We start from the raw sequence: 22062 nt of genomic DNA, 5'->3' as shown, positions 1-22062 counted from the left end.
GATCAAGGTACTGACAGATTCTGTGTCTGGTGATTTCTCATTTACAAATGGCATCTTCTTATTGTGGTGAACAGAAGGGGTTCATGGAGATAAATGTCCCATGACATAATCACCTCATCCAGCTCCAACCTCCTGAGAGCATCATCTGGTGCATTAGAATTTCAGTATGAATTAGGGCTGAGTGAGCATAAACATTAGGATCATAGCATATATCCATATATCCTCAAATATGTGTATATTTTGGGAGTCACACTAATGTTCTCTTCTTCCAAGCAAATATCTTCACTTAGCCCTACTTTTCACACCAACCGAGTCTTTATTGTTTAGTCTACTCTTTTTAGGAGGATAAAAGGAGAATGACAGAAGCTAGGCATGTTTTACAGCGATCTCCTGAGTTCAGTTCCCAGCACCTATGTCAGGTAGGTGTAACTCCAGTCCCCTAGATATTGAAAGACTTGTATCTGTGGGCATCTGCAGTCACACAAACAAACACACATGCATACAAATAATTTTTAAGATACACTAAATCTAAAAGCTAAACATTACTCAATAACATCTTACTGATAAGTTTACCCACAGTGATGATCAGTGAACTGACTTTTATTTAGCTGCTAGTGGTGGTTGTAGTGATTTAGAGGTAAGGCCTTTTTTTTTTCTTCTTACATAGTGAAAGGCTACTGTTTTTTCCCTGTGAACTAAGCATCTCCACAGCTGGAGATGAGAAGCTGTCATCTTCAGGCATACAGGAACAGCAGCAGTAAACTATGCATCTTCATAAATCTTTTTGTCTGCTCTAAGGGAACACAGGGGATTATTATGCAGCCATATACAAATGCTTTTTGAAACAGTGTGCTTTGTGTGTATAGATCTGTATTTTTCAGGTAATCTGCCAATTCATTTCTTGCCCTATGAACTATTGACAAATCTCTCGCTGACACTCCTGAATTTTAACCAGACTGCCAAGCCATGTTCTTTATTCTGAATTGGCTGATTAAAAAAAGGAATTGAAAAATGCTACATAATGAAATAAATAAGTCAATTGAACAATAATGATTAGAGTAAAAATTCGAATCATGACCTCATGTGGAGCATTGATGATGAAGTAAGAGACAGGCTCAGATCTTCTGTTGTCCATTACATTGACCCTGGCTGCCTTAACAAGAACACAGTTCTCTTGGAATATATAGCTTAACAGCCTGCTGCTAGATGAACATGTGTTAGCGGATTTTAATCTTCTCTTTTTCTATTGTTCTGGGGGGAAAAGCAGTGTCACCAGTGTACATTTTGAAGCCTGTCTTCATTTGGGAGTGGAGGGGAGAGGCAGAAGCATATGTCTGGCAGGAAATTCAGAAAAAGGAAATAGACAAACAGGATAAAATGATATTTGTTTCTAATAATATTATTTTAAGCTGAGCAGATTTATCTTTGTTGTGTGGGCTTTTAATATATTTATATACAGGGAAAACTGGTTGTAATGCTATACACTCACTGTGCAATCTTTTCCACTTAATATACAGTGAGTATTTCCATGAATCATAATTTTTCTTCTAGGGATTGTATTTAATGTTTGCATAATTTTCTATTGAAGAATGCACTGTAATACTTGTAATGGAATTGTGTCTTTTTATACAATAAAGGGGAAGAGAAGGTTGCTACTCATAAGCTTATTTCAGATCTGTGCTTATTTTTTATACGCAACACTTCTAGATCAAGGAATATGAATAATTTATGCCTTTTGATAAATTGCCCATTAGAAAGTTGCTCCAAATTATATAACATTAGCAGAATAAGAGACTGATTTTCTCAAACACCCACACATACTGTCTTTTTTAAACACATCAACTTCAGCCAATGAAAGTAAAAACTCATGTTTGCTCTTGCATTTATTAAGAGAGCAATAGCTGTGCAGATATATTGATCACTTTTATATTTCTTAAGTAAATGCACCACTATGCTACTTAGTTTATTTGAAATGTGGGACATCATATTTGTTTCTTTCATACTTTATTTTGATGTTGTGCTGGGGACAGAATCCATACTGTTTTTTCTTACTGGGCAAGCACTCTTATCTCTGAGGTCCAGCACTCTTTTTTTTTTTTTTTTTTTTTTAAATAGAATTGTAGGAATTTACTTTTGCCATGTGGGTTTTAACCTTTGGTCATATCCATATTCCTGCTTTTTACAAAAATCTCTCCCCATATTTTTCCCTTTTAAATTCCACTGATGGTATTTTTAAAATATGTTAAAATTACTGGGATTCGTATGTTCAGATAATACAGAAAACTGTGATAGGTGGGGAATAGGGAGATGCCTATCTGGTTTCCTTTTTGCTCTGAATCACATTGAGAATGTAGGCACTATTATTGCTTAGAAATTCTGTGGGTCTTTATACTTGTCAACATAATAAAAAGCACAGACAGAAATCAAAACACTCTTCCATCCAGATGCTTCACTACAGCGTATTCAGCAGCTGTTTGTATTGCTTTAGTTTTGCTGTAGTAAACAGATTGCTCTTAATTCATGCAAATTACAGTGCGAGTAACTTCAGCTTTCACCCACAAGGGGACAATAAAGACTTGCTAGTTTCCTGTCATAGACATTAGAGCAAGAACTGTTTGAGCCAAAGACGCACATAAAAAGTGCCTAGCTACCCTACCCTCTTTTTATTTTATATACAAGGAAACTAAACACTAGAGCAGTTGAACAAACAACAACAACAACAAACAAAACAAAACAACAAAACCAAAACCAAAAAATTGTTTAAGGTAACAGGGATGTTTTCAATTCTAAGCAAAGTAATGTTTAGGCTTCAGATAAAACTTTATAAAAGAAATCCCTGGTGGGGGATGACTTCCAAGATTCTAATCCCTCGTTCTCTCATATGATACTTTATGTAGATATAAAATAAGAAAAATGGTTATTGACAAAATCAATTATGAAATTTCTGGTTAAGTGGTGACTATGCAGCAGTCCTCAGGCACTCTGAATAATACTTAAAATTCTTATTTTGTCCTCTGATTGTATTTCAAAATAGGGCCTTTGGGCTTGTTCAGGCTTAAAAGAGGTCATGATGTGAGTCCTCATAATCACATTCAGTGCCTTGTAAATTGAGGAAGCAATACATTTCCCTTCTTCTCTGTCTCCACCTTATATCTGAGGACACAATAAGACATTTGTCAAGGAATGACTGCCACTGCATTGATCCACATGTGGTGCATGATACGGGTTAGATTGTTATGGAGCATTGTCTTAATAAATACTTATACACTGAATAGAGTATGTGAGTTATTATCTCTCTGTGGTGCCCTTTTTCCCTCACCATACTTTTGAGTTATAGTAGTGAGAGCAGGCTTACCTGATGGTCTTCTTTGCTGGAATTTTGATATTTCAATATTATAAAGAGAACTAATATTCATAATGTTGGCCCCTGGGTGTTGTAAGGGCCAAAACTGCTTTCTAGGTCATTAAAAAAAAACACTAAGAGATTTTTAAAAGGACTTATTCTGTAATATGGAAAACAACCCATGTATGTATGGTATGAGTGGATATAGAAGTATGTATGGCAACAACCACATTTTGCTGTTTCCCTGGAATGCAGTGTTTATTTTCTTTCATTTCCCACTTCACCTTTATTGCCTCCATGTAATCTTATTTGCAGCCCCATGAGGAGAGCAACAATACCAACCAACCAGAACTCCCAGGGTCTAAACCACCAGCCTGGGATCACATAGGGAGGGACCCATGGCTCCAGCTGTGTAAGTAGAGGAGGATGACAGTGTCAGGCATAGGTGGGAGAGGAAGTCCTTGTTCCCATGAAGGCTGGACACCATGTGTAGGGGAATTCAAGGGTGGGGAGGAGGGAGTCTGGGGGTAGGTGGGGGCACATCCTCATTGAAGTAGGAGGAGGGGGATGAGATAGGGGGTTTCTGGGCAGGGGGTAATAGGGTAAGGGGATAACATCTGAATTGTAAATAAAATATCCAATAAAAAAAACAAAAAGAAATCAACATCCCTGGGTGGGAATAGAAATAACTAAAAGGGGCACAAAGTCCAGCATGGCATTGAGGGATGACTGTAGCTTCTGCCTTATAAGACTAAGGTGTGATAAATGTGTTTGGTATCATAGAGTATTTTAGCTGGAAATAGTTGCCTATGGACTGGTCAATGATTATGTTCAGATGATTTATTTTTGAGTTTTCTTTAACACTGAGACAAGGAACCACCAACATATTACTATGCCAGAATATGACTAAATTTTTTAGGCTGAGAAAAGTATCTAATCTGGCTAAAATCACTTCACTTTATTTAAAAACAAACACATATATACACACAAATTCAGTAAACACCCATCTATCAACTACTTTCTTTTGAGAAGTATCATTTACTTGTGTTTTCACTGAAGAAAAATTTAATGATGTACTTGCTCTACAGAATTATGATTTTGCACAAGAAATCGAGAATACTAAAATGACAATCATTTTAAAAATAGTATGTAAGTTCTCTTTTTTAGCAGTAATTAGCTGGGCCTTGTAGTTGGTAGCATTATTTTTCAAGTTTTTAACTCTGCTATTAGTGTGTGTGTGTCAGAGTATGCACAACTTATGTGACACATGTATGCACATATGTAGGTCAGAGGACAACTCAGTCATCTTTCACCTTTATGTGGGATCAAACTCAGGTCATTAGGTTCGCATATGTAAAGGTTTCACTTTCCAAGTTACTGTACTGGACACCTTTAAAGTTTTTTGTTTTCTTTTCTTTTTAATTTTTACATTACTATAGTGTTTATGTGAATAATGTATAGAGAGTGGAGGTATGTACATGGGGCACAGCATGCCTATGGAGGTTAGGGGGCAGCTTCTGTGTATTCTTGACATGATACTTGTGGATACGTCATATTACCCTTAATTCTACAAAGTTGTTCTGTATATGAGTTCCTCATGTATTAAGACTCAACTCAGCTACGAACTTTCGAGTTTTAATTAGCTTGTTTTCAGTACTTCAACCCTTAGAATCCAACTTTGTAGTTTTCCTTTTTGATGTTTGTAAGCCAGTGCTTCCTGTAATACACACAGTATTAATGAAACTGGTTCCACTGGAAGCCTATCCAGGTTTTTGTGTTGGCACGCATAACAGTTTAAGGCTAACAAACATTTTTCAGTGCTAAGTACCATACTACAGCAAGCCTCTTTTCTCTATATACACACTTACATTTCTATCTTATTTTATGTCATCCTTTGTCTCTTTTGTTTCTCATATTTAGCCTTGACTGAAAGAGGCTGGCTGAATAGCAGTGTTTACATAAATACTCAACCATGTGCCCTCTGACTCCTCAAATGACTAAGTGGGTGGAAGCAAGAACATGAATTGTGCCAGTGTATGCATAAATACTGTCACATGTAAGGCAAGAAGCAGGGTGACATAAAGCAAGTCACAAGTTGTCAGAACTCTAAATTGAAGTTTTGTTTTTTTATCAAGGTCCCAGAAAATCAAAGCCACATGAAGTCCTGACCCTTAACCACTGCCTCTCCCACATACCAAGGGGAGGGATCAGATGCTCATTGTCTTTTCATGCTCCCTGCTTCCACTCTAGTCCACTTTGGGAGACCCCTATGCTATGGCTGAAGGTGAGAGAGAGCCTTATGTGGAAGTCCATGTCTGTATGATTGTTCTACCCATAAAGCCCCCAAACATGAACCTCCCCGGCCTTAGCACAAAGCTTAAGTTTTCTCAATGAATGTGTACAGAATGAATGCATGTCCCTTTGGGAAAAAAATGGCAGCTTCCACACACACACAGTAAAACTGCACTCAATACTGACCCTGAAGAAAAGCCATACAACTGATGTTGTAAGAAAACATTTCTTGTTTATACTGCTATATTTTAATTTTTAGCTGATCTGAGCACAAAGAGAGCTCTTTCTGTTCAGAGAAAGAAGGTTTATGATGTGGGAGAGAGCTAAGAACAATGGGCTCAATTGATAAACCAGAGATGCTCTCAGCTTCTGAGAGCCTGGAAGCTCCATCTATAGATCCACCCCAGAGGGCAGAACTAAATAAGGACGGACGGAAAACACAGCTTTCTTGGGAGCTGGCTTTTGCTTCTCTGAGGCAAAAATACATTCACTCTGGAGCATCCTGAGTCAATTCTCCAAAATGTGGTGCTCTGCCCTTGTTTTCCAGTGTCTAAAAATAAATCATATCTTTATTCCCTTTGTCTTAAAGCCATTCAACCAGAGTTACTTGCAGAATGTTAATTGCGATAAAGCAGAAATCAGGAGACTACAACTGAACTACTTTTGACTACAGCCCCTTAACTGATGTCTAAGATGTTGCCTCCAGCTATTGTCCTTTCTCATGTTCCTTGTCAGTCACAACTACAATACAAACCTACAGCTAATTTGAAGTTATCTTTCTTCAGGCTGGTCATCATCGTGGTTCATGTTATGTTAGGTGGCCTCATGTACCAAGCAATGCAGGGTAGTACCTGTCATTAATTTGTTTTAATCCTGAACTGGCACAGCATGTTTAATTCATATTACCCTTGTTATATCTTCACTGCCACATAAACATTCAACTTTCAACCTTTTATTTAGTACTTCTTAAGTGAAACTATGTTTCATGTGGGAAGCACCAGGGTATCTTTATTGGAATAGCTAAACAATTTTGAGAAAAGGTAAAAATAATTTAATACTAAATATAACAGGAGTTGGGGTAACACAATGGCACCAGGCAAGTAAAACCATATTGACTCAGAATAAGCAAAACACTGTGAAATCCAAGGGAAATTAAACCATTAAATACAAAATGAAATGCTATAGAGATCCGAGTTCAGCCCACCACTGTAGCACATGGTTTTGTTTCCAACTCTCAGGAAGCAGGGGCAGTGAGTTCAAGGTCAGCCTGCTCTCCAAGGAGAGCTCCAGGACAGCCAAGGATACATAATAAAACCCTGGCTCAAAAAATGAATAAATAAAAACCCAAAACACCAAGAAAAAAAAAACCCCCAAAATCATATTCAAGTTCAGACAAGAATTTATTGAGTTTCTTTGAGTAAATTGTTTTGCATTTTGCATCTATTTCTTCGTATCTTTAGTATAAAAAAAGAAATAATAATGATGCATGTATCTATTACATTTTTTCATAGAAGTAGTATAAGAATAACTTACATGGCCTGAAAACTACATGAGCATCTTGAGCTAACTATAAATGAGTTCCTGTTATTGAGGTCAAATGGAACAATTCACTCAAAGGACACGATGTTTGATTGAGAACATTCTTAATTTTATTTTCTTTAATTTTATAAAATACATTTTGTAAGATGAGTTTCTAAACGTTTATCCCTTATGTTGTTAAAATCAAAATTCTATATCAGAAATGAAGGAAACACTTGCAGTTGATTAACTCTCTTTATATGTGCATGCGTGTGTGTGTGTGTGTGTGTGTGTGTGCGCGTGTATGTGTGCACATGCATGCGTGTGCATGTGAGGTTTTCAGGGAATGGTTGGTTATCTGTTATAATATTAAATCAAAATAAAATAAAAGATATAGATTATTTCACCTTCCTTGATCTTGATTGGTTTCTTACAAGTCCTTTTAGCTCTCCTTACTCTTGTGCATCCTGCTAGTTTACCTTATATTTTGGCCCAGGAACAAGTCTCAAAAGTCTTCTTGTAAATTCTTATATGTCTTTCAACATGGCAGCAAGCACTTTGGAGAATGACAACACAAATCTACAATAAAACATTCTTTTCTTTTCTTTTCTTTCTTTTCTCTTTCTTTCTTTCTTTCTTTCTTTCTTTCTTTCTTTCTTTCTTTCTTTCTTTCTTTCTTTCTTTCTTTCTTTCTTTCTTTCTTTCTTTCTTTCTTTCTTTCTTTCTACCCAAAGTTAACAAATACAGAATAAGCCTGAAATCTAGGAGTTCTTCAGGTTTCAAATTCTGTCTGTCCTCTCCATGTCTCCAGAGCTCTATGGAAGCTTACCAACTAAACAGCTGACAGCTGGTATATAATCTATTATGTGATACATATATACCAAGAGACAATAACCTCTATGCTAAGCCTAAATTCTCAAAATGCTGAGATAATATGAGCAAGTGAAATCATCTGTCATTTATTAGAAAAAAAGATATCGGACAAGTTATTAAAATTGAAGTTCAACTTTACCAAGCCTAGTTCTACAAATGGTAGAATACTTGGAGGGAAATCCCAATAATTTCACGGGACCATACAATTTCAAATACTTTTGTGATGCTTACTGTCCAGTGTTTCTTTTTTTCAAAAAGAACTATGCTCAAAGAATCATTCTCCAGATCTTTCTGATACAACTCCAAACAAGAGATAAACAATTGGGAAATATGAAACACGAATCATTCTGAAACTAATCAAGATCATCTAATCACCTGCTATGAGTGAATGGATAAAACTCCAGGAAAAGAGCACCATTGTGAAGATATTATGCCAGAGGCCAGAGGCCACAACTAACTGATGGGGGGTGAGGGGAGGAGAAGAAATGCTATCCAAAGGGTTAAGTATCCTTCATCTACCTGAGGGCCAACCCAAAATACACCTTTAGCATCTACCAACTGATGCTCCTAGGTCACAGTCTTATTTCGTATAAGCTAGTTCCCTTCTATTCTCAGCTCCTTGGAAACAGCAAGGTTGTCATGGTAGCTGTTATCAAGGAGAAGGGAGTGAGACGATCCTGACAACACTGTTTCTCTTCCTAATGAGCTGTAAGGACAGATGATTCCTCCCCCCCACCCCCCACTTTGTCTAAACAGACACTGTGCTCTCTAATGCTGTAAGGAAGGAAGGTCGGCTGAATTAGGGCTTGAAGAGTCCATTGCCACTGGCGTCAGAGCTCTCTTTCTAAGGGCGAAAGATCCTTGCTTTGACCCCCCCTTCTCCCAGCTGCAGGAGGCAGATTTGGGCAAATGCTATTGCTTTTGCTAGCATTCTTTTTATTTTCTTCTGTCTTCAGTGGAAATAGGTAAGAGTGAGCTCTTGGTTTTGTGCATCAAAGAGAATATATTTGACTCCTATTGATGGCAAGGAGACCAAGGACACTCCTGCTCTCTACCTGAGAATCTTTCTTTCCACTGTTTTCCTCAATGGAAGTGCCCTTTGAGAAGGAAGCACATCCTGGTCTTCAGGAGATGCTTGCAAACTCAATTCGAGCTTTCATTCCTCTGCGACTTGCAGCTGGGGGATCACCTTCTCAGGTACTCCCCATTTCTAGCAGGAGTCAGCTGTGGAGCAAAATGACTAAAAGAGGTACTAAGAGGGAGAGTCCACAGAGAGAGATTAATCACTGCAAGACTCTCCTTTCTTGTTATACTCATCAAGTAAGAAGAGGGCCAATCAGTGGCAAAGGCAGAGTTAAGACAGGAGACACAACACTGTAGGCTGTGTGGTTAGAGCCTCGCTATTAGACAAAGGGGAATTTCTATGGGAGATCAGAACTTGGTGCCTCGGCCCATGAGTTTAAGGACGGCGAAGTTGTAAGTGGCAGCAATCATGAAGGTGAGCTGTAGGGAACAAAAGAAAGAAGGTAAGTGACAGTAGGAAGAGACGCTTTCTCTTACTCAAAACCTTTTGGGAATGAGGGAGAGTTGAAGTAAAATCACAACTAAATAAAGAAAATAGTCTATCTGCAAAAAATTAAAAGCATCGCCCTGTTTTTTTCTTATTTGTGAATAGAAATCTTCTGTTAGACATTTCCACAATAGCCCATTCCTAAATAACATAATAAACATGTATTCCACAGCTAGGTTCTGTGAACCACTGACCTTTCCTTAAGGAAACTGGTATGCTTGTGCTGTACACACACAGCTCCTTCATGCACCATAGCCCTCCACTCTCATCAATTGATTTCACAAAGTAGAAGTGTGCTGGCTTTTTATGAACACCTCTGCAGTACTGAGGAGGAGTCTGTGAGCTCCTTCTTGTAGTTAACTGCTACCTCAGAGACTTGAGGTACATTACCTTGCCCACTGGTGCCTGAGGATTTACATCTGCACAATGAGCACACTTCATTGGCACTACATTAACACTACCCGAAGAACCTAGGGCACAGGACTGCATCACAGTCATAACAATTCTAATGTGAGGTGTCCCTCCGGTTTCTCTGGGAGTAATTAAACCCACTAGAGACTATGAAGAACATTTATACTATCTAGACTCCTAGGATAGAGCAGATCCTGTTTATAGTTCCATGTTCTTGTCAGTACTTGACAACTCATGGCAGCAATGTGTAGCCCCAGACCTTGCTGTGCCTTCTCACAGCTTGTCTACAGCCTTTCAAGGTTGGAAGGAGTCTCTCTTCTCATAGTTCAGCCTAATGCTATCCCTGGACCACTTCTTTTCTAATATTATCTTAAAATAACTTACCAGGGAAACTAGTGTGGCTGCAGCACCCACAAATGCAGCAATAAACAGGTGGAAGGTCATTTGGAACTGCAGGAAGATGTATGAGAGAGAATTATTTCTTAGAACAGAAAAGCAAGGTATGATCCACTGTAAACACAGCTGTCTGGATGGGCAGATACCATTCCTGTATGTTGATTTTGTGTCTCTAAATGTTCACTTCCTTAAGTGTCAACCCCTCCCCATTTGCTACTGTCTATCATAGCACCTCACACACACAGCATCTAGAAGATGCAGAAAAGAGATTATTGATCCCACATAATAAACTCATTTCCTACAGTTGTAACCTGGATCCCAAAGTTTAAAGTCAATAGTTTCTCTTCAAAGATGTTGTTTACTGGGCTTCCTCCCCAGGATTTTCTTTTTATGCCCTTGCTGTACTGGTATGCATCTGTTTTCAATGAAGCATTTTCTTTTTTTCAAATGTACTTATTTCACTTCTCATTGGAGATTACGGAGTTCCAAATTAAAAGCATTTTATAGAACCCATGTGTATGTCTGTGCGTGGCCCCATTTTCTTGGTAAGTTTTTAACCAAAATGAAAATTTTCATTTGGGAAATTTTACTACTAAGTATTATCTTTACTTAAAGCTACACATTTCTTTTAATGAGGGGAGTTTGGGAAAGAGAGACTTTTAGTGCAGCTCTGGGGTAAATGACTACTTTTACTTTGTTTAACCCAGTATGCTCATTGATTCAAGTCCATTTCAACATTATTTTGTAGAAGGGAAATCTTCCAATTCACAGTCCAACAAGAAAATACTATAATCCTCGAAACTGAAGTTCATGAGAAAAAATTTCTATTATAGGTAGAAATTCCTGCATTTTTAGCCAATCTATTTTTAAGAAATCACCTTTCTCATTCACTTACCTCGGCTGTTTTGCAGATGGACAGAAGGTTGGAGCCACAAACCTTGCCAGGGAAAGCATTCCATGGGAGAACACCTAAGATGCAAAAGAGCAGCCAGAGTAAACTTCATAAGGCTAGAGGACATGTGGACACTTTCTCCATAGCCTTCTACCTTCTCTATCCCGGCTGTAAATCTGATATTGACAGTAGTCATGATCCTACTTTCTAAAAATTTACATAAAAGCAAAGGTGGTATTGACTAATTATGAAGTTTTATACTATTGAAATGTGATGCTTTGGGTTGTTAATAGAAGTCAATCAGAGAAAGAGTGAGAGCAGCCAAGAAGAAGTAAAAGAAAGAAGAGGAGGAAGAGGAACAGGAGGAAGAAGATGAGCAGGAGGAAGAAGAAGAAGAAAAGAACAAATCAAAACCTCCTCAAATTTCCATGTTTCCTCTGGGAGAGAGCATTTTTAGTTTCAGTGGAAAGATGAACTAAACTAAGATGCATTTATTCATCATCTTACAATAATTTCATAGTCATAATCCTCCTCACCCAAGACAAAAACAAGTACATGTTACTTTGATAGATGCTAGGGAATCTAAAGATCCCACATCCAACTCACCATACATTCTGGCATCAGCGCACAGACTGCCTATGCTGGCAGAGGTCTTGCTAGGGAAGGCAATAGACTGACAGGTGGTCCAGGTATTGAAGTAAATGTACACAGGCACAGCAGAGCAGGCAAACACCAGGAGCCAGACAACAGTCAGGGCATAGGTGATGCCCACAAACTAAAACAATTGACATGGAGTGGTTAAAAATCAGCATCAACTTGCAGACCTTGAAACAAAAACTGGAAGATCCTGGAGTGGCACATGCCAATGAAGTCAGATTCCAGGCATCTCCCTTAAATGAAATTAGTGAGCAGGGCACTTTTGTGAAGTGTCATTGGCAGTATCTCTTAGATAACTTGCCCCAAGTGTGATGGAGGGTAGGGGGAATGGGTGGGAGTTGGAGTGAGGCGGATCCCTGGGTTAGAGGGGGCTTCAGGGATTTGGAGGGCAGAGAAGGTGTAAAAAAGTAAAAACGAAAAAAAGTCCTGAAAGAAAGTTGTGCCATTTTGTGCCTTAGGCTGAGCTTACAAGATGTTCTTTGCCACAGGATTTTTGTTCCCCAGTCACTGAACAGCGCCAATAGGAGATTTAAATTTCAGATCTAAAACCATTCTAAGCTAACTGCTGGTCAAAAAAGTCATCTCCACAACACACACATGTTCAGACCCCAAAAGATCTTTAAGTCTAGAGACTGAAAAACAATGTATGTCTTTCTAAAACACAGCTAGCCCAAAGACAAGCATGAAATATGCAGATCTAGCCTAAGTCTCTCTGGGACCCCCTAATAGTACAGAATCCCAGATACAGGGACTTGGAGTCAATTCTTTAATTTCTATGATCCACCCTCCATTTGAGGTTATGTATTTAAGTCTCAATTCCATGACTAGCATTTTAGATTCTTGTATAGTCTGGTCCACTCTTGTCATTCTTGCTAGGAACAAAGTTAAGGGATACCAACAGATTGGTTAGAAATGGTCTTATTGTACAAAGCATCCTACAAAATTGATGCTTTTCAGTTTAAGATGAAAATTTCCAGGGAACCTTTGAAAGGTGAGGCTAAGCCGGCCAGGCACCACGTTCTTCCTGACCATATCGTTCGGCTGTAGCCATCGCTTCCTCACTCAAAAGCTAGGCCTCTGGAGAGGACCCAACCTTGGGTGTGGATGAGGCTACAGACTCACGCCCAATTGTCCCCCACCCCTTGTTATTGCCACAAAATCCTGAGGATGATCACCTTGTCGGGATGTCCTAGCCATTTTCCCAAACAATGACACACCCGCTCCAAAGAATGAGCTTGATGTTGGCCTCTGGAACCCCTCCCCTTCTGGCCCCCTGTTACCGTTGCGCTCAGGCCCTTGCCGCAGATGGTGGTCTTGTAGTCGCCAAAGATCTGCCTGACAGCGCCAGTGGTGTAGAAGCCCTCAGCCAGCAGGAGGGCCCCATAAAGGAAGAAGAAAGAGGCAGTTCCATAGATGACATACTGGAAAGCATGAATCCTGCATTGACAGACAGAAAATCCAGATAACCTTATTCAGAGGACACCACTCTTCTTGTCAGTTAGTGAGGTACACACTTGGGTGGCTAGGGGTTCTTGAGAGGAATAACTAGGTATTTCATGTGTCCTTTCACCTTTTCTACACTGAAGTAAATGAAATCAGACAGTAGGTGGCCAAGAGCATAGTTTCTCCCCATATTCCTTGTTACCTGCATCTTAGAGAGCCAAGCTTGCCACTCCTTGTTTGACCCTTCAGATGTGCTACTCCATAGACAAGTGAGAGACACATGAAGGAATAGTAGCTTGACTTGCTCCACAAGCAGGACAGACTTATTACTAAGCCTGAGTACGCATAAGTAGAGTGTCAGACCAAAACCAGGGATTCCACTCTGCCCAGTCATTAGACCTTTACCTGTCATTGTGGAGACAATTCAGGCAACATTAAGCATACCTAGCAGAAATCAGGCCATATATGAGAAAATAAAGAGGAGTGAGCAGAGGCAGGCCTCCTTTCTGAATCTGACAGTGTCCCTTTACTTAGTTTCCAACACGGCATGGTAGAACCTGTCCACAGAGGGATATGTCAGGAATGCTGCTTAGCTCCACACGGATGAGCTTGTACCTCCAAGACAGGGGGAGGGGGAGGGAAAATGAGATGAGTCTGGAGGTGGGGTGAGGACATACTTACACATTAATGAGATACTCATAGTCCTGGTAGTTTTTGGAGAAATAGGTCTCAATTAGCTTTTCTGTACCAGTGAGAGCCTCATGTCCACATCCACAGAACAGTGCCACTCCAAAGAAACACAATCCAGTGGCCACCAGGGAAGCAAAGGGGGCCCCTACCAGACATCTAGCACAGCACTCTAACAAGCCTAGGGAAGAAGAAGGAGAAAAGTCAGATATGCATAAGAGATTAACTCATCCACTCACACTATACTGCTGGGCCAAGCAGCCCATGGTACCAAGAACAGAGCAGTATGGTTACTTTGGGAGTTCTAAAGGGGAATCTATAAGTTTTAGCTTTTGGAATGTGAGATTGACCCAGAATCCTTACTTTGTCCCATTCTGTCCCATCCTTAAAATGAACCCTCAGTTTCAATACTCAGAATGTATAGGTTTTATAAAGGACTCAAATAATTCAAGTAGTAATACAAGAAGGTGATGAGACCCTCTTTCTTACTGTTTTAGTCTGTTGCCTAGTTTTTATTATTCATCAACAATGGAGTTGTACATGGGATATAGAAACAGAAAAGGTACAAACCTTATCAGATTGGAGTCTTTAGTTTACTAAGGAAGAATAAATGAAGTAGATGTAATATTTTCTACCAACAATTACAGGAAATGAAGTAATTGGCTACAGAGGGTAAATATACTTGGAATTTCAGATGAAATGAGTGCTAACCATAGGTGTCAGTATTTTCAGATACAATTTGAACTGAAAGAGTATTCCACATCATGTATATTTGTTGCAAGGAATGAAAAATCCTTCCTAGTCTAGATAGAAGGGAACAACCCAGAGAAGATGGAAGCTAGCATGCAATATACATGTATATATAGGTATATCAGATAGTATATATGGATACAATATATTTAAATATATGCATATACATATGTAATATATACACATGTTTAGAGTGTATTATATACACACATGTATGTATTGGCCAATTGTTTTTTATACACCTATTCCTACAGATCATGTACCTTCAAATAATCAGAAAATGTGCCTGAGAAAGTACTACTACTTTGTGATAAGGATGTTGTAATTCCTTATCTCCTTAATAAAAACAATTCCCAAAAAGTTTGGACTTTTATATTCATGTATTTCTCCAGGCCAAGTTCAATTACCCTACAATAGGGTACTAGTACTAGAGGAAATAGAAATCCACTGCTTTATCCCCTTACTATGAGCTCAGGTTTTATTAAAACCCCAAATGCTACATTGAGAAATGTCAACAGATGTTTAAAGATCAAACTATGTGTATCATGATAAAGTTGGGATAGAATAAGTGAGTACTATTACTGACCATTCATTGAAAGGATAGCCTTTCCTTGGCCTTCAAAGAGCATTTTCTTTGAAGATAAATGTGCATGCACTGGCATTAGAGATGAGGCTCAAAAGCCCAAGCCAAAGTATGCAGCAAACATTTGTAGCAGAACTGGGTCCCTTTTACTTTCCCCAAACTGAAGTACCTCTGTCAGAAGATTTACCCTCCACAAGAAGCATACAATCTGTAGCTATGTTGCTATGAGAAGAGGCTGAGTTCACTCAACATGAAATTTGTGAGAGAGGATGCTTACTACTGGTCTATGGTGTGTGTGTGTTGGGGGGGGACGTGTGTGTCTATGCCTGTGTGTGTGTGCACACTTGTGTGCTTACACAAATGTGTATAATAGTATAATACACGCATGTGTACAGCAGAGAAAAATGAAACAGCTGAAACCGATCACTGTCTTTGTGGAGACACTCTAGAAATAGCTCTTTTTTTTATCATTGGGGAAAGATACAAAATGTATCCTGTAAGTAAAGAAAAGGCACTTGCAAGTAAACAGCACTGCCGTCTTCATTGTCTGCCCTTTTAACTCCTCTCCACCCTCCAACCCTTAGACTCTTCTAGTAAAGAAGGTCTCTGAAGTCTGGGGTGGGGGAGGGGAGGTCAGTGACCCTGCTGTTCCTTCTCTCTCCCCAGCAAAGGGTCAAGCCTTGGACACAGCCCTCCATAACTTCTTCAGACAAAGAAGTCTTGTTTTCTCCTGAGATCTCAGGAGCCTCATTGGTATTCTGCAAGGCCCTGCAGGCAAGGGGGTGGGGTGGGGGTCGGATCCAGTAAACAATGGAAGAACTGTTTAGTTAGCTCAGGATAAGGAGATCCATCTACCCTAGCAAGTGGTCGCCCTATGCCCATTCACTCATCCCAGCATTTTCACCGTGAGATGCTCTAGTGGTGAGGCAGGTATGTGACCAGGCAAACAGAGAATGCTACTTAGCACTTTTGCTGATGCCCCTCTATATCATCTATACATCTATATCATTTTCTATCTTATCATCAAGTGATGAAATACACAAGGAATGATTTGTCATCTTGGACATATGATCGTTGGTGGTCATCAAAATAACGAGAGAATGTAAGTTTTGGTGTTTGTGCTGGGTGACAGAACTCTGGGGGTAACTCTACATTACCACCTGATACCTTTTTTAACACACGTTTTTATCTATTTTATTAGAGCTCAGATAAGAATTTAACATCCCCTTTCTGCTCTACTGATGTTCAAAGCAAGAAACCAGGGCATAGACTTTGGTGAGTCTCTAACGTGGAATCCGGTACAAATGCCTTTAGATAAATCTATGACTGTTAGGCTATAAGATAGTTCAACAATATCAAAACAAGCATCAGATGCTAAATTCCTCAAAATTCAGATAAATATTTAAGGGCATTTAAATTCAATAGAAGTGTAAAATCTCAGCTAGTCTGCCCAAGCCAAAGTCAAAATTTGAATTCTAATGGGAAAACTCAGAACATACCAGAGATTGTCTTTTCATCAAAGTAGTTGACCGTCAAAGCATTCTGAATAAAAGTCCATTGGGTTCACTTTGATTTTTCAGAGTTCAAAAAATGAACTTGGGAACAACAGTCTAAAACTATAAGGTCTCTGTTTCAGAATACCTCAGGCTCAACAGGGTTTTGAATGTTAAAAGGCATTCTGTCATTTCCCAGCTAAGTATAAACTGTGATGTGATGTTGTCAGTATAAAAGAATTACATAATACTAATGCTACTCAATGAGATTTAAATGTCTCATTTTAATACGTGATCACAGAGAAAACTAATGACCCTTTCTAATGCTTTTTTTCCTTTGTGTTTGAGTAGATTGAGAACAAAAAGATTAAACACATTAGTCATAACAAAGATGTTGCAAGAAACAAAGAAATTAGGAGCCCAACTTCTTTCCTCAGAAAACTTCCCAGCTTGAGAGAACAAATTTATTTCTTAAATTGAAGACCAGAGCTACCTATTATCTAGTGTTAAAATGGATGTTGCCAAATCTTGTGGTCAAAATATAATCAAAGACATCAGTTCAGAATTGGTTATATTTATCTCCATCCCCCCCCAAATAAGCATAACCAATCTGTAATAGAACTTCTCTTCTCACCAATGTTCTCTGTTGGAGATCAACAGTACTATTATGAGTCTCAGATTAAGGCCCATCCCACTGACTGTCCTGATCCTGATGCTGTCTCTTCAAGCAGGAGCCAAGTGCTCCACAGCCCTCCCTCCGTTCCCATGCCCTGGGCACACCTCAAGGACCGGTTCCATGATGGAGATTCAGTGTGAATCTGGGAACTCATCAAAGGGAAGAGAGGAAGGGCTTTCATAGAAAGAAATGGTAGAAAGAGACCAATTGTACCCAACACAATTCCCAGCTTGTCTCTTGAATCCAGCTGACAAAGGGAGAGATAGAAGAACCCTATACAATAGAACTAAACAACAGGCAAGTTCTTTGAGTGAGAAACTGGTCCCATCTCCCTAAGTCTCTAATCTGCACTGCAGTTTTCCCCTCCTCCCAGAATCCACCCCTTAGCCCCAACTTATGAACAGAGGCTTCCTTGATCAGGGCCTAGAGCCATTAACATGGCCAAGATACTAGAGCAGCTGTGACTAGTACTAGGGCTAGATGTCGATGAGTGGGTGGGAGTTCTACAAGTAAAACAATTATCAGGAGGAGACAGAGCCAAAGACATTACTTCTGGCCTCATCTTGTTAGGACAAAGCCCCACCCATGACTTTGTGTTTCCTGTATGATATTAATACTTATACCACACTCAAGAGCTCAAAGGGCACTGAGGGCTGGGGAGTCAAGAGTTCTATAGGCACTGAGGGCTGGGGAGTCAAGCCTGCTTGATAGTCAAGTCATATGGACAAAGTTAAATAAAAAAAGAACTCCAAGTGCCTTATTAGACAGGCATTACTGTCACTGCTGCTACTATTAATGGTGACTACTACTATCACCTTCAGGGACAGCATCTGGACCACCTTATTTCCTATGTTCTTTTTCAGACAGACAGAAACACATACACAGAGACACACAGAGAGGGGGCAGGGAGAAATACCAATTCATGTGCAAACATTTGGAGGCCAAAATATAAGCTTGATTGTTAAAATCTGTTCCTGGAACATTGTCTCGACCTTGTCAAGTTGTGAGGAAATAAAGAACAATCTGTCACTAGAGACAAGTGTAGCTGTACCTGATGATCCCAGATCCCCTCCTTTCCTTGATTAAAGTATGAAGATGACTTGTAGAATCCCACTCTCTTCCCTGGGATGCCATTGACTCACGGCAGAGCTCTGAGGTCAGTGAGAGATCACTCTTAATCATTTGGCAGAGGCTAAGGAAGGACTTGCTGAACCTTTGATGTAACTTTGACAATGGGAAGGGTCGGTGAGTGGGAAAAGATGGGAAAACTCTGTTCACTGATTGTGGCTTATGACCTTTCCTTATCAGGTCACTGCTCTGGCTTGATCTTTTCTAGACCTGAAGTTCTATGGACAGAGATATTTGTTTCTTTTTCTTTCAAGACAAAAAAAACTGTACTGGAGGGATGATTTTCAAGAGTATACAACTCCCCCCTCTCTCTTCCTCCCTCCCTCCCCCCCTCTCATGCACACACATACCAGACAAACAAACATAAAACAGAGAAAGATACGTCACTGGCTGGGCTGGGACCTGAAGATATTACTGTTCCTATCCTCCTTTGTCAGTTAAAAATATAACTACTCAGACAGCTCCAAGGGAACCTTATTGTTGACTAGGTTTTTTGGGGTCCTGGTTCAGGGCCAAGGCAAAGCCCCTCAAAGCAGGGAAAATCGCTTAATCTCTCTAGTCTTTCAAGAGCTCCTGGCTAGGCAGAGCATGGTAAGAAGTGGTGTGGTGAAGGCTGCCCGTGATCATTTCAGTCAGTATCTCTAGGAAGTATCTGTGTACTGGTCTAAACCTGCTTTCATTTTAAATCCTAGCATTCTTGTGGTGTCTTTGATGGGATTCAGAGAGTCCTCATGTACCTAGTAGAACTCAGCCTCTGCTCTGCCTCCACATTTCATACTTCCAAAGCACTCTTAGAGGGAAGCATCTAAGATGTAGTCTGGTTGCTAGGGTAACCGCCACTGTTCTCAGATGACAACAAGCCTGAGGAAGCAGGTGTCTTGCTGTTCAGTGATGGCACTGTTACTGAGCAGAAAAATAGTCACTATGGCTCTTTGGCTTTCTCAGTTCCATTGTTATTCCAAAGACTTATGTGAAGCATCTCCTTGCCAAGCTGTTACACTGCCCATGCCCCTTTTGTTCAGGTATCACCGGATTCAATTCTCTTGTTCAATTCCAATCCTAAGTGATTTTGTGGTGAGGTAATAAGCTGCCTATTTCTCCAGGTGATTAAGCAGAGACATTCGTATAGTTACCTTATTCAGAGAAATGAATTCTGCATTGAAGGTTGGCTCAGACAACTTCTTTTGGAATCAGAGTCTCCCTATGTTGTCTAGCTTGCCTTTCCTAATCATTCTCCTATCTCAGTTTCCTAGGGTGTTAAAGGCATGTGACATCACACATAGCTCCACCTCAGATATGTTCCAGTATTCTTTTCAATTCCAGATTCTATGATTTGACTTGTCTATTGCAGTAGTTAAACAGCAACACACTCCACATTAGAAGCAATAGCATTCCACTGCCTGGTCAGAAATGGCTGAAAATTCACACTGTCTCAGATACTATGTTACTGAGTGATTGCAAAGACAATGGTTATTCTATCATCCTATCGTGTATCCCTAGTCCATGTATTGCTTACCCAAACACACATCCTCAATTACACCTTAATTTTTGCTGACCTTCCTCTGGAGGATATCATCCAGCCTCTGTTACAAGAAAATGTTCCTGTGATCATTTTCTCTCTTCCTGTCTTTATTTCTTCAAGGCCTTATCCCCTGAGGAAGTAAGATTCAACTTACACTCCTCTGTTTTGAAGGAACAACCTACTTAATCAGCCTTGCAAATGTTAGATATGGTTCCTGGGTCCAGAGCAGGAAGTGACTTTTTTCCACCTTACCACACTTAAGGTTTCTTACATACAAGGTATGCACAAAGAAAACCCAATAACCTTGCAAAGAGGAAGGATTAGCCTAAATATGCCCTGTTGCAGAGTAGTTGGTGTCATCAGAATTTACAGTGGTTATAGGACTTGTCTACACTGACAGGACTGCCACATCCTTATTACTTGATCTTCCATCCTGAAAGTAGACAAAACAGTTATTGTTGCCCGTCTACCAGAAGATGATATGGTGATTCATGGTGACATGCCTAATTCTGCAGAGGTCATTTGAGACTGAACTGAAATCTAAACCTGGTTGTTTGGAGCCATATTCTAGGACGCCACCCTCTTAACTATCCAGCCCACATATATGCTTCTAACAGTTTCCTTGGTGACTTGAGATGAAAAAAAAGCCAAGGTTAACAACAGTTCAGTCTAACTGAATAACTACTTCTGTGAATCTTTTTACTGGTTACAAAGTTGCATGGTGGATACACAGGAAAATTGAATCTCCTTTCCTTCACAATGTGTTCAAGCTATTTCTTTTATCTTTCCCAAATGTAAGCAGTATGTACATATCTCTGTAGCATCTTACCTAGGCAAAGACCCTATGCCTCACACACCATACTTTGGAATAGACACTGCTGGACACCAGAATGTCACAGCTTCCATCCTTGTGGAACATAGAAAAGCCCTCAGGTCTCAGACAACTTAACAAAAGCCCTTAGATAGAAGCCTCCTGGTTACAGCAGGGATTCAGGCTAAGTCCATGATACTTACTAGAAATGTTGTCCTGTGTGTGCTCACACACACTTGTACACACACGTACACACACACACACACACACACACACACACACACACACACACAAGCACATACAATCTGTATCTATTCCCCATGGTAAAACCACTCACTGTGAACTGTATTTTCACTTTATGAACCTGGAATGTTCACTACAGGTACTGCCAAGTCTGAGTCCAATTTTCCCCATTCCTCCACATCCTACTAATGCAAAAACATGCTCTGAAGTTTGTATCAGGGAAGCAAGTCCCTAATGCATTTGTGGGTTAGTCAATATTCAAGTTGTCCCCAGCAAAATGAGGGGTTCCAGATAACCTGACCAGAATCAGGGCCTTAAGATCAGAGAAAGGAGAGAGGACAAGAAAGTGAAGGGGTAGAAACCACATGGTCATATTCATCCTGTGTGCATTTTCCAAGAATCTGGGGGATACTACATGTACTACCAAAATTGTTTAGCAGTGAAGCAGTATGTTCAGTACAGCAGAGAAAGAGTCAATACAATGAAATGCTAAGAAATTAAAACAGAAAATAAGTGTCAAAACACAACTTATTTAAGCCATTGGAAACCCAAAGCCCCAAAGTTGAATTCCTGTGCCTGCATCTTCGATGCTAAAGTTTTTGAAACTCACCCATGTCTTTGGCACTCTGACTCCAATTGTAGCCTGCTGGCTAGTCTGTTTTGCGGCTGACTTTGTTCAGCTGGAAGGATCCTGGTCTCTCCAGTCTCCTTCTTCTGTCCTTTACTTTTTCTCTCTGAGTATCTTTGTCCTCTTCTCCTGCAATGAAAAGGGCT

The 22062-nt window shown here is 39.8% G+C and overlaps 1 protein-coding gene across 2 annotated transcripts; it reads right to left on the bottom strand.

Moving 5' to 3' along the window:
* Nucleotides 1-7261: 7261 nt before the first annotated feature.
* On the bottom strand, nucleotides 7262-22045 carry Plp1 (proteolipid protein 1). Of its 2 annotated transcripts, none has more exons than XM_034485213.2 (7): nucleotides 21899-22045; nucleotides 14077-14263; nucleotides 13128-13389; nucleotides 11902-12070; nucleotides 11299-11372; nucleotides 10392-10457; nucleotides 7262-9529 (listed from the first exon to the last, which is right to left on the bottom strand). In XM_034485213.2, exons 1-7 carry the CDS (start codon nucleotides 21900-21902, stop codon nucleotides 9458-9460), a joined length of 834 nt encoding a protein of 277 aa, XP_034341104.1. In that variant the 5' UTR covers nucleotides 21903-22045; the 3' UTR covers nucleotides 7262-9457. The 2 variants fall into 2 exon arrangements, with proteins under 2 accessions (XP_034341104.1, XP_034341105.1); XM_034485214.2 differs by having other exon boundaries at nucleotides 13233-13389; nucleotides 21899-22043.
* Between the last annotated feature and the right edge of the window lie 17 nt (nucleotides 22046-22062).

This window comes from Arvicanthis niloticus, chromosome X (assembly GCF_011762505.2).
Source record: "Arvicanthis niloticus isolate mArvNil1 chromosome X, mArvNil1.pat.X, whole genome shotgun sequence".
In the NCBI taxonomy this organism is placed as follows: domain Eukaryota; kingdom Metazoa; phylum Chordata; class Mammalia; order Rodentia; family Muridae; genus Arvicanthis; species Arvicanthis niloticus.
The sequence above is the reverse complement of the archived record's forward strand: the minus strand, read 5'-3'. Positions and strand labels throughout refer to the sequence as shown.

Coding starts and splice junctions, on each gene's coding strand:
- Plp1 (XM_034485213.2), bottom strand. Junction 12,071..13,127: donor GGCTAGGACATCCCGACAAG/GTGATCATCCTC, acceptor CAATTGTTTTAG/TTTGTGGGCATCACCTATGC. Junction 9,530..10,391: donor CAGCCACACTAGTTTCCCTG/GTAAGTTATTTT, acceptor TGTTCCCTACAG/CTCACCTTCATGATTGCTGC.